Source organism: Podarcis vaucheri, assembly GCF_965113315.1.
Source record: "Podarcis vaucheri genome assembly, chromosome: 10".
Taxonomy (NCBI): Eukaryota; Metazoa; Chordata; class Lepidosauria; order Squamata; family Lacertidae; genus Podarcis; species Podarcis vaucheri.
In genome coordinates, this window is record NC_138748.1 from 76497771 (window position 1) to 76510157 (window position 12387).

Sequence of the window (12387 nt, forward strand, 5' to 3'; positions counted from 1 at the left end):
AACTCCTCAATGCCTTCTTTGCCTCAGTCTTCTCCGATAAAGAAAACAATGCCCGACCTGAAGAATTTGGAGCAAATGATTCAGCAAAGGAAACACAGCCCAGAATAACTAAGGAGATAGTACAAGAATATTTGGCTAGTTTAGATGTATTCAAGTCTCCAGGGCCAGATGAACTGCATCCAAGAGTATTAAAAGAACTGGCAGATGTGATCTCAGAACCACTGGCAGTCATCTTTGAGAATTCCTGGAGAACAGGCAAAGTCCCGGCAGACTGGAGGAGGGCAAATGTGGTCCCTATTTTCAAAAAGGGGAAAAGAGAAGACCCAAATAATTACCGCCCAGTCAGTCTGACATCAATACCAGGGAAGATTCTGGAACAGATCATTAAGCAAACAGTCTGTGAGCACCTAGAAAGGAATGCTGTGATCACCAATAGTCAGCATGGATTTCTGAAAAATAAGTCATGTCAGACTAACCTGATCTCGTTTTTTGACAGAATTACAAGCCTGGTAGATGAAGGGAACGCAGTGGATGTAGCCTACCTTGATTTCAGCAAGGCATTTGACAAGGTGCCCCATGATATTCTTGTAAAGAAGCTGGTAAAATGCGGTCTTGACTATGCTACCACTCAGTGGATTTGTAACTGGCTGACTGACCGAACCCAAAGGGTGCTCATCAATGGTTCCTCTTCATCCTGGAGAAGAGTGACTAGTGGGGTGCCACAGGGTTCTGTCTTGGGCCCGGTCTTATTCAACATCTTTATCAACGACTTGGATGATGGACTCAAGGGCATCCTGATCAAATTTGCAGATGACACCAAACTGGGAGGGGTGGCTAACACCCCAGAGGACAGGATCACACTTCAAAACGACCTTGACAGATTAGAGAACTGGGCAAAAATAAACAAGATGAATTTTAACAGGGAGAAATGTAAAGTATTGCACTTGGGCAAAAAAAATGAGAGGCACAAATACAAGATGGGTGACACCTGGCTTGAGAGCAGTACATGTGAAAAGGATCTAGGAGTCTTGGTTGACCACAAACTTGACATGAGCCAACAGTGTGACGCGGCAGCTAAAAAAGCCAATGCAATTCTGGGCTGCATCAATAGGAGTATAGCATCTAGATCAAGGGAAGTAATAGTGCCACTGTATTCTGCTCTGGTCAGACCACACCTGGAGTACTGTGTCCAGTTCTGGGCACCACAATTCAAGAAGGACACTGACAAACTGGAACGTGTCCAGAGGAGGGCAACCAAAATGGTCAAAGGCCTGGAAACGATGCCTTATGAGGAACGGCTAAGGGAGCTGGGCATGTTTAGCCTGGAGAAGAGGAGGTTGAGGGGTGATATGATAGCCATGTTCAAATATATAAAAGGATGTCACATGGAGGAGGGAGAAAGGTTGTTTTCTGCTGCTCCGGAGAAGCGGACACGGAGCAATGGATCCAAACTACAAGAAAGAAGATTCCACCTAAACATTAGGAAGAACTTCCTGACAGTGAGAGCTGTTCGACAGTGGAATTTGCTGCCAAGGAGTGTGGTGGAGTCTCCTACTTTGGAGGTCTTTAAGCAGAGGCTTGACAACCATATGTCAGGAGTGCTCTGATGGTGTTTCCTGCTTGGCAGGGGGTTGGACTCGATGGCCCTTGTGGTCTCTTCCAACTCTATGATTCTATGATTCTATGATTCTATGATTCTATGAGCAGAAGTTTAATGTCCCCGTTAAGGGAAGTCATGGTGCTGCTCTGTTCTGCCTTGGTCAGAGCACACCTGGAGTAATGTGTCCCGCAATTTAAGAAGTATGTTTATAAGCTGGAACATGTGCCAAGAAGGGCAACCAAGATGATTAAGGGTCTGGGAAGCTAGCCATTTGAGGAACTGGGGAGAGTGTTGGGCATGTTTAGCCTGGAAAAGAGGAGACTGAGAAGTGATATTATGTTTTTTTTTATATAAAATTTTTATTGGTTTTACAAAAGTTTTTTATAACAAACAAACATATAAAAAGACAAACAAACAAGCATAATTTCATAATATCTTTTCATAAACCTCTTTTCTGGGACTCCCCCATTCCTCCCCTTTCTGCATCCCCATGTCCATAGTTTTATAACAACTTATAAGTGTTTTTTTTCCGACCTAATTCATCTTAATCCTTTCTTTAATCTAATCTTATATCACTGTAACCCTTTCTTTCTGAAAACCTCGACATTCTAGCATTCATCAAGTTTGTAATAGTCCTTGAGATAAATTTTAAATTTCTTCCATTCTTCTTCCGCAGTCTCCTTTCCCTGATCACGAATTCTGCTAGTCATCTCGGCTAATGTCATATAGTCAATCACTTTCATCTGCCACTCTTCCAAGGTGGGTAGGTCTTGTGTCTTCCAATACTTTGCGATCAGTATTCTTGCTGCTGTTGTTGCATACATAAAAAAAGTTCTATCCTTCTTTGGCACCAGTTGGCCGACAATGCCCAAGAGAAAGGCCTCTGGTTTCTTAAGAAAAGTATATTTAAATACCTTTTTCATTTCATTGTATATCATTTCCCAGAAAGCCTTAATCTTCGGGCATGTCCACCAAAGATGGTAAAAGGTACCTTCAGTTTCTTTACATTTCCAACATTTGTTATCAGGCAAGTGGTAAATTTTTGCTAGCTTGACTGGGGTCATGTACCACCTATAAACTGAGAAGTGATATTATGGCCACCTTCAAATATCTAAAGGGATGTCATGTGGAAGATGGAGCAAGCTTGTTTCCCCCTGCTCCAGAAACTAGGACCTGAACCCATGGCGTCAAGTTACATGAAAGGAGATTCCAACAAAACAACAGGAAGAACTGTGAGGGTGGATCTAAACACAGGGGAAAAAACACTATGAAGATAGTTATAACAAAGAAAGAAATCTCTATGGAAAATTGCATTTTAAAGTTTCCTGCTCTCTGGCACCACATGTATATAGCGCATTAAAATTGCTGTTTCTTTACTATTGTAACTGACTCTTCAGTTGGCAAGAGCTCTTCCACAGTGGAACAGATTCCTTTGGCGGATGGTGGCCTTTACTTCCTGGGAGGCTTTTAAGCAGAGGTTGTACTACATGATTATGAGGGTCCCTTCCAATTTTGGCTGCTGTGAGCTTTTTTTGATGGGAAATTAGATTGGCCCTCTTCCGGAAGCTCTTCCCACATTCCAGACACTGATACGGTTTCTCCCCACTGTGAGTTCTTTGGTGGGAAGTGAGATTGGACCTCTGACTGAAGCTCTTTCCACATACAAAGCACTGATAGGGTTTCTGTCCTGTATGAATTCTGTGGTGGGAAGTGAGACTGTCTTTCCGACTGAAGCTCTTTCCACATTCCAAGCACTGATAGGGTTTCTTCCCGGTGTGGATTCTCTGATGGGAAGTGAAATGGGCCCTGTGACAGAAGCTCTTTCCGCATTCTGCACATAGATACGGTTTCTCCCCTGTATGAATGCTTTGATGGGCAGTGAATCTGTCCTTCCACGTGAAGCTCATCCCACATTCCAAGCACTGGTAGGGCTTCTCTCCTGTGTGAATTCTCTGATGGGAAGCGAGACTTTTCTTCACGGTGAAAATCTTCCCACATTCCAGGCACTGGTGTAGTTTCTTCTCAGTATGAATTCTTTGATGGGAAGTGAGAAAGCCCTTCCGAATGAAGCTTTTTCCGCATTGCAAGCACTGGTAGGGCTTCTCCCCTGTATGAATTCTCTGATGGGACGTGAAATGGGCTCTCTTGCTGAAGCTCTTTCCACATTCCATGCACTGATAGGATTTCTCCCCTGTATGAATTCTTTGATGGGCTGTGAGATATTTCTTCCTGGTTAAACTCTTTCCACATTCCAGACACTGATGTGGTTTCTCCCCTGTATGAATTCTTTCATGGGACGTGAGACTGTACTTCCGACCAAAGCTCTTTCCACATTCCAGGCACTGATAGGGTTTCTCCCCTGTATGAATTCTTTGATGGCATGTGTAATGGGACCTTTGACTGAAGCTTTTCCCACATTCCATGCACTGATGGGGTTTCTTCCCTGTGTGAATGCTCTGATGGGTTGTGAGATGCGAGTTCCGACGGAAGGTCTTTCCACACTCCAAACACTGATATAGTTTCTCTCTGCTGTGAATTCTTGGTTGGGAAGTGAGAGGGCCACTCTTACGGAAGCTCTTTCCACACTCCAAATATTGATATGGCTTCTCCAATGTATAGATCTTGTCATGGTCTTCTCTGTTCTTAATTTCCAATTTATCACTGCCTGTGACAAAGAAATAAATAAAAAAGAGCTTCAGGAACACATGGAGACCTCCATTATTGAACCATACTAATTAATGGAAGAACTGATGGAAGTTAGATATGAGGTCTTACTACAGGGTTCACTGCCTTTGTTGACTGACATAAACTAACGTATTGATGGGAACTGGAGATTCGAAAAGCCTGGCTCTCTCCTGGAAGGGATTTCTTTTGCCGAATCATGGAATCTGCTCCATAAAAAAAAAAAAACCTGACAGAAGCTACTACAACTTCCATCCCCAAACTAAATCCATCATTTCAAAAGGCCTGGAAAGTTCAGATGAGCCAGATCATTGTTTAAAAACACATAACTGGAGGAAGGATATATGCAAATAATAGTCTCTAGCCCTCCATTCAAGCTGACCTCTGGAGGTGTTGGAATTCCAGAATCTGTAGGTGCTGCTGTTGAGCTCCATCAATATCTGGAGCTTGGTCACATAGAGAGATGGGCTGAATTTCAAAATGGATATAAAGATCCAACCGGGAGCCGTACCAAGAGAGGCCACGATGTCACGATTCTCCTCCATGACTTCTTGGTGTAGAGCTCTCTGGTCAGGATCCAGCAACGCCCATTCCTCCTCTGTGAAATGAACTGTGACGTCTTCAAAGCACAGAGGACCCTGAAAGAAAAAGAAAAAGATGCTTCTCTTAGACAGCATAATATTATCTCCTGCACATTATTGTGTTGTTTTCATGGGATTGTTTTGCTGTTCATTTTAATTATGGATTCTTCTTTCAATGTCTTAATGGAATTCGTTTATTGTGTGTTTTAATGATGAATATTAAACTTAGTGTAAATGGGTGGAACTCCACATTTTGAGCTTTATATCCTTCTGGCTGAGCAAGCATTCCCATTCGCCAGATGAAAGGATTCCCGCTTTCCTCTCCCAAAGGGCTCTTCTGGGGAAAATCTTTCTGATGCCCTAAAGCCAGCTTCAAGGAGGGAATGAAATCATTTCAGTGACATTGAAGCAAAGAGGCTGTTCTTTACTCGCTGCACATTAACCTTCTCAAATGGCATTTTTCAAATGGCCATTGTTCATGGCAGATTTGTTAAGAGGAGGAAAGAGATTTGTTTGGGTCTGGAGGGACCCTGGCTGCCCCTGTGGATATTTCACCCCTCCCATTGCAAGAATCGACTGCCAATGTTTTCAGAAAGGAGGGGGCGGAATCTGCTCTTCCCTTCATCCGCTCCAGCCTGACTCTGTGGGAGTCTGAGTGTTATCTGTGTAAAGATGACTGCTTAAGCAACTATAACACTCATGCAGTCCAGTAGTCTCTGTTAAGTGAATGGATGAACGAGATCCCCACTGTCCCTACCTACTATCTAGCGAAACCACAGCCAAGGGAACGGGCTTGGCGGAATCAGCGGGGAAAGAAGACCCTGTTGAGCTTGACTCTAGTCTGGCCCTGTGAAGAGACATGAGAGGTGTAGAATAAGTGGGAGGCCCGCACCTTTTAATGTATGATATTTTAGTGTTTTTTGGTTTCTGTGGAAGCCGCCCAGAGTGGCTGGGGAAACCCAGCCAGATGGGCGGGGTACAAATAATAAATTATTATTATTATTATTATTATTATTATTATTATTATTATTATGTCTTTCGTTTCTGGTTTATTTTTAGTTTGCAGTAGCTGTAAAAGAATAAAGAAGTTCTGCTTCAGAGCCGTCGTTCGTGTAGTTCATACTCTGCTGTGCTCTGCTGACTTTGGCACTGAGTTTGGTGCTCACAGCTCAAAGTTGTGAGTCCATTGCGCTTAGACCTGCTTCCCTGCAGTGGGAGGTCTCTGGAAGAGCTTTCCCAGCTCGCCTGGCCCAGTTGGGGCTGAAGAGGTTGAGCCCAGTCGTTGGCACCGGCTCAAAGGCGAAGCTGACAGCCCCACTCCTCAGCCCTCTTCCCCACAATGCTCTTTCGCCCTACCTGATCTGGTTCCGCAGTCATTGCTTCTCCTTCTCCTTCACCATGGATAGAGGGATGAGGAGGTCTGGCTGGCATCATCTGGTCACCTGTGAGAGACAAAGGTAAGTGGGAAGCCAGGAGGAGATGCTTTTCTCTGAGGATGAGCACTGCATATCCAATTACAGATGGGCCTTAGAAAAAGTCTCACCTGCTGAATGAATTATTATGACCTTTGTACCCATTTCATATTTTAGTTGCATAAATACACATCTCTTCTCCTTGGCCCCAAGTGTCTTCCCCCCAAAGATTAAAGGACCAATGGATCTTCCCTCCTCGGGGTAACGCAAAAGATGGAAAGAACCCATAGATCCGTTTCATAACCCGCAGAATGTGACCAAACAGAGAAGAACCTCCTTACCCAGCAGCCAATTTCTGGTGTCCAACAGAGTCTTCTCTGCCTCAGAGGAATCCAGGCCCATTTCTGCAAAGAGATCCTTTCCCTAAAAGAGAAAAAGGGAAACATTGGAGAAGGAATGTTAGAGATAAAAACTTTCAGGATGGGCAATTCGTAGAGGAGTTGGGGATACAAAAGTCCCTTTCACCTTCTTTTTCTCCACTGCCTGACTCAGGAGGAAACCTTCGGCCAGGGCCACTGCCTGGGAACTGGTCTCTGCTCTGCATTCCCTCACCCAGCTCTCCATCTCCGGAGGAAGGACAGCCAGGAACTGCTCCAAGATCACCAGGTCCAGCATCTCAGCTTTCGTGTGCCTTTCTGGCTTCAGCCATTGGTGGTAAAGGTGGTGGAGTCGGCTGCAAACCTCTCGGGGTCCTTTGGCCTCCTGGAAGCAGAACTGCCTGAACTGCTGGGTCTGAGCCTCTGAGCGGAGAGTGTCCTCCTCACCCAGGATCTTCTGCACAGTTTTTCCCCAGAATCCCCCACTGCTCCCAGCTCTGATGGCATGGCTTCTTCCTGCTGAGTCTTGCGCATCCATCTGTGTTCTTAGGAAGCCTCCAAGAGATCAGAAGGAACCCCTTGATCTTCTGCCAAATTGTCTCTGTCCGGTTTAAGAGGTGCTAGGAAATCCTACAAAGCAAACACATTGTTCTGCTATAAAACTGACACACTGTCAGAAGAGGAAACCGGTTCCCTAAGGAAGTGTGGAGGTGTGTGTTGGACGGCGCCAGTTGCAGGAAAACTGGCCATCGCATGGATCCCCCTCCTGCTTTGTGTTTTGGTGACCCCTCCTCGACTGCCCACTATACGCTTCCATGCTGCACGTAAACAAATGTATCTGAATGTCGCCTCTGAGCCCCCCATGCTCCCCCCACCTCCCTGGGCGATCTGCGTGCCAGCCCCATGGCTACCCATTCAATAAAGGCTTCTGCCCCGATTTCCCTTATCACTTGCCAGAAGCAACCTCTCACTCTGCGGCCATTTAAATGTAGAAATCCCCCAGCCGTCAAGCCTTGGTTTTTTAATGTATTTGATATTTTATGTGAACCACCCTGAGACCATGGGGAATAGGGCGGGATAGAAATAGAATAAATAAATAAAATAATAATAATAATTGTCAGGGGTTCAGGAGCAGAGACACAGAGAAGGGAGGAGACAGAGAGCGAGGGGGAGGAATACGAAGGAAGGATGAGTGGGGATGACGACCCGAGATCACCGAGCCTGTCCAGTGAGTCCGAGGATTCCCAGAAGGGAGCGCCAGCGGTCAGAGCAAGGGGGGAAAGCAGGGGGACACCCCAGGAAGAAGGGTCCAGAGAGGGATCAGAGAGCAGCAGTTGGAGATCGGGACCCACGTGCCCAGCCGGGAGCAGCGGGGAGAAAGGGGACCAGACATCGGGTTCCGGAGGCTTTCAGCAGGAGGGAGGGCATGAGTCAGGAGTAGTCACGCCCACCTCGGGGAGCGACGAAACGATCAAGAGGAAGGTAGAGAGTTGGGCGCGCGCGCCAAGTTCAAATGCAGCGGAAGCTGGTGCAGTAAGCAGCCCGGAGAGTGAGCCAGGTCCCAAAGCCCGCCGCAAGGAGGCGGAAGGGTCAGGGGGGTCCGCGTCAGAAGAGAGTAGGAGAGAAGAGACCACGGGGGGCAGAAGGACCCAGAGACGGAAGGAAAGGCGCAGGAGGTGGAGCAAGGCTAGGGTATTAAGCTGGTGTGCTAGAGGCGGAGACTCAGACGGGTCTTCGCCGGTCTGACATAGAAGACGTGGGGCTGCACATTGCAGTTTGGAAATGGAACCTGTAACCCAATAAAGACTCTTTTAACGTGAACGCTGGCTAACGTGGTCCTATGTGAGCTGGGACTGGGTAGCAGCCCTGACAATAATTAATTAAATTGTTGTGCCACAGCCAGAAAGGAGGCAGCCAGCAGGTGCTGCTACTTTTTGTCAATGGGATGCTCCTTCTTACAATGTCACCAGCTGCACACAAGAGAGTACAGTGGATGCTCGGGTTGCAAATGTGATCTGTGCGGGATGCAGGTTCGCAACCCACAGCGTTCACAACCCGTGTCTGCGCAAGTGCTTGCGATTCGGCACTTCTGCACATGCTCAAAGTGCGATTTAGCGCTTCTGCGCATGCACAACTGCCCAAACCCAGAAGTGACCCATTCTGCTACTTCTGGGTTTCAGCGGTCTGCAACCCGAAAAGATGCAACCTGAAGCGGCTGTAACCCGAGATGACTATAGTTCCAACTGCCGATCACAGTGGATCCCAATTAGCTACATACTGGGCACCCCTGTTTTTCAAAAGCCAAGCCATGGACCCCCTGCTCTGAAAATGTCAATATCTTTGTGGGAGTTTCTGTTATGTGAATGGCGCCACCATATCCAATGTGTCCCAATGGAAAACCAGGATGCAGTCTTCTGGGTCGCATTCCTGCGCAAGTCATTCTCTGCATGAGAATCATGACATTTGTGGCCTCTCTCAGTATGGCTCCCTGGTGGATCATTATATCTGTTCTGAAATTGAGTGCATTTTTCTATGTGACCAAGCTCCAGATATTGATGGAGCTCAACAGCCCCACCCTCAGATTCTGGAATTCCAACACCCCCCGAAGGGCTCCTTGAATGAAAGGCTAGAGACTGTTTTGTCTGTGAATATTCTGTCCTGGACGGTTGACAGGAATGTGCCATGGACCCCTTGGGACCTCTGCTAATATATGTGGCTGACCCATAAATCTGAATTGGGTTTGAGAAGTACCAAATCTTGGAGTACGGTATTTAAACCGTTTCCCAACTTTGCTAGAGTTTAGCGCTGTGGTTCAGAATCTGTTGGGTTCAAGCAAGAGGCCATAGCCAGGCAAATTGGAGCAAAACGGCGGCTAGGAAGCCTGATCATTTACTGTTGCAACAAGGTTCCAACTCTCAAGCAAAACAACAACAACAACAACAACAATAATTTATTATTTATACCCCGCACATCTGGCTGGGTTTTCCCAGCCAATCTGGGCGGCTTCCAACAAAATATTAAAATACAGTGGTCTGTTAAACATTAAAAGGAAGAAGCCCAGAACAAGGGGCTGCAGGGGTTCTTTAAAGTTCCCAAAATTTCCCAGAATACATTTCACGCAGCATCATCAAAACATCACAGGTATTTCACAAAAAAGGTGCAGTGTCAGGTAGAAATTTGAGATCCAGACATAGCCCTGTTCGTTACAACATCTGTCTCACCCTGGCAGAAGAAAGTATTTACATGTTGGCACAGCTTAGTTGCTCTTCTCGCTCTTTGCCTCATCCCCCTCTGGGGTGGACTTTCCACTTGAGTATCTGATAACACCTAGTTGCTCCCTTTGTCAGGGCTGGCAACACCTGGCAGGGAGGGGCTTCCTGGGGGTGTGATGGCCCATCTTGAGGATTATGGCCTTCCTGCTCCCTTCATGCCAGGAGTCAGGTCCCCTCCATCCTTAGGACCACAATTTTACTACCTTTTGGAACTATATAAAACCATCTATTCAGCTAAATTTGGGGGGTGAATTTCTATCTTTCAGAAAGTGGGGGTTCCTTGCCTTATTGTGGTGCTGGGAGCCCAGTATAAGTTGTCTAATTGAGGGAAATGTACAGAAACCAGTGGTGTCTGTGTGCGGAGTGGATTCCTTTGGTCTGGAGCTACGGCTGTGGTCAAGTCCAGGGCTGGATTGAGGTTTGATGAGTCCCTCAGCTCCTGAAGGTAATGGGACCCTTTCTATGCCCAGCTGTCCTTTGTCAACAACAAATTGTCGCTGTTTTGTGTGTGGAATATATGCTATATGGTAATTTATGGACCTCATAGGTATCTCAAGTCATTTGCACATGTTGCAGTGCAACCACTCCATGCAGAATGAAGGCACCCTTTATCTAGAAAAGAGCAAATTAGGGATATTTTAGGGAGCAGGCTAGCAGGCGGAGACCATGACTTACATCATAGGAGCCTATACAAGACAAAACACCGTTGCTGGGTGTAGGTTTTATTTTATTAGTTTTTCATCTTATATTTTGGAAATGTACATCCAGGTTTTTTCCTTTAATTTTTTTGGGGGGCCCTAAGAGAGTGGGGCTCTAAGATAGAGCTTGTTTAGCTTATAGATAATCTGGCACTGGTCAAGTCCTTAAAGCACAGCGTGCAAATTCAGGAGGCCAGCGCTTCTGATGTGTTGGGTGGGTAAGCATGGCCATTGTTCTCTGACCCAAAGACACCCCCCCAAAAAGGGTCCAGCAGCAGCGCATCAATGCAAAGGCAACGCAGAGTTGCAGCCCTCCTGCGAGCTTGCCCTTCCCTGGCAGGACCCTCCGCTCCCCAAATTGGGGTCCCCCACATGAGCTGATCTCCCCGCAAGCCCTCTCCCTGCAGCCCCGGGACCCCCTTCTCCCCAAGGGCCCTCTGGGTCAAGAGAGGGGAGACTCACCGGATCCCAGCAGGAGCCACCGGCTGCAGCAGCGCAGAGACAAAACAGCAACCCCCCCCCTTCAGGGGCTTGAGAAAGAGGGAGGGGTCCGGAGGACCAGCCCCCTGGCTTTGCTTCCTGTCTTCTCTAGGAATCCAGCTGTTGCCTTTTAACCCTTGCTAAATCGAGCGCTTTTTAAGATGCTAGACAGCATCTTAAAAAGCAGAAACATCACCTTGCCTACAAGTATAGTAAAAGCTCTGGTTTTCCCAGTAGTGATGTATGGAAGTGAGAGCTGGACCATCAAGAAGGCCGATCGCCGAAGAATGGATGCTTTTGAATTCTGGTGCTGGAGGAGACTCTTGAGAGTCCCATGGACTGCAAGAAGACCCAACCTCTCCATTCTGAAGGAAATCAGCCCTGAGTGCTCACTGGAAGGACAGATCCTGAAGCTGAGGCTCCAAGACTTTGGCCACCTCATGAGAAGAGAAGACTCCCTGGAAAAGACCCTGATGCTGGGAAAGATGGAGGGCACAAGGAGAAGGGGATGACAGAGGACGAGATGGTGGGACAGTGTTCTCGAAGAGACCAGCATGAGCTTGACCAAATTGTGGGAGGCAGTGGAAGACAGGAGGGCCTGGCCTGCTCTGGTCCAGGGGGTCATGAAGAGGCGGACACGACTAAAGGACTCCACAACAACAAAAGCCGAGCGCAGCAGGCTCCCCCCCCCCCAAAGCGGGAGCCGCGTGAGTTGTGCGCAATGATCCCCGCGAGAGATGCTCTCTTGGATGGGGGCTGAGCTTTCTCCCCGGGCCAGGTGGAGGAGAAGCTCGCAGGGGGAAAGGCTCTGCAAAAAGCAGGACAAGAGCCCCTTAGTTGTTGCTCCTGGAGGAGACGGCGCTGCCCCCCTTTCCTGAGACCTAGAGCATCACGATGCATGTACAGAAGTGCCTAGAAATGTTGCCTTAAAGCTAGGGCTAAAAAAAAAAGCAAAACCCTCAAAACTCTGTCCTGATTTTCATTTTGGGGAACATGGCAATCCTGCTTAAAAGCACTACATTTCCCACCAAAGCCTCCCCAGACCCCGGAGTTGTTCACATCAGGTCCTGCGCCCTGAGTTCCCCTTTAACCTGTCAAAAGCGCCCCCACTCGCCGTTTAGACCCAGATGGGCAGGGTATAAGTAATAAATGTATTATTATTTTAATAAACCCGAAGCTGTCAAATTCGTGGCTCCTCAGCGCCCTCAATGGCCAAAACGGAAAGAGCCGGCAAGCGCTGCTCGCTCCGTCAGAAAGACCTGCAGGCAGCTCGGGCTGCCACTCG

At 47.4% G+C, this 12387-nt stretch overlaps 1 protein-coding gene across 1 annotated transcript; it reads right to left on the bottom strand.

The window, feature by feature from the left end:
* Positions 1–1705: 1705 nt before the first annotated feature.
* LOC309541271 (uncharacterized protein) lies at positions 1706–11303 on the bottom strand. The gene is made up of 7 exons (XM_082238930.1): positions 11085–11303; positions 6801–7282; positions 6617–6698; positions 6220–6305; positions 4794–4920; positions 2680–4265; positions 1706–1921 (listed from the first exon to the last, which is right to left on the bottom strand). The coding sequence occupies exons 2-6, from the start codon at positions 7188–7190 to the stop codon at positions 2977–2979; spliced, it is 1974 nt and encodes a 657-aa protein (XP_082095056.1). The 5' UTR covers positions 7191–7282; positions 11085–11303; the 3' UTR covers positions 1706–1921; positions 2680–2976.
* Between the last annotated feature and the right edge of the window lie 1084 nt (positions 11304–12387).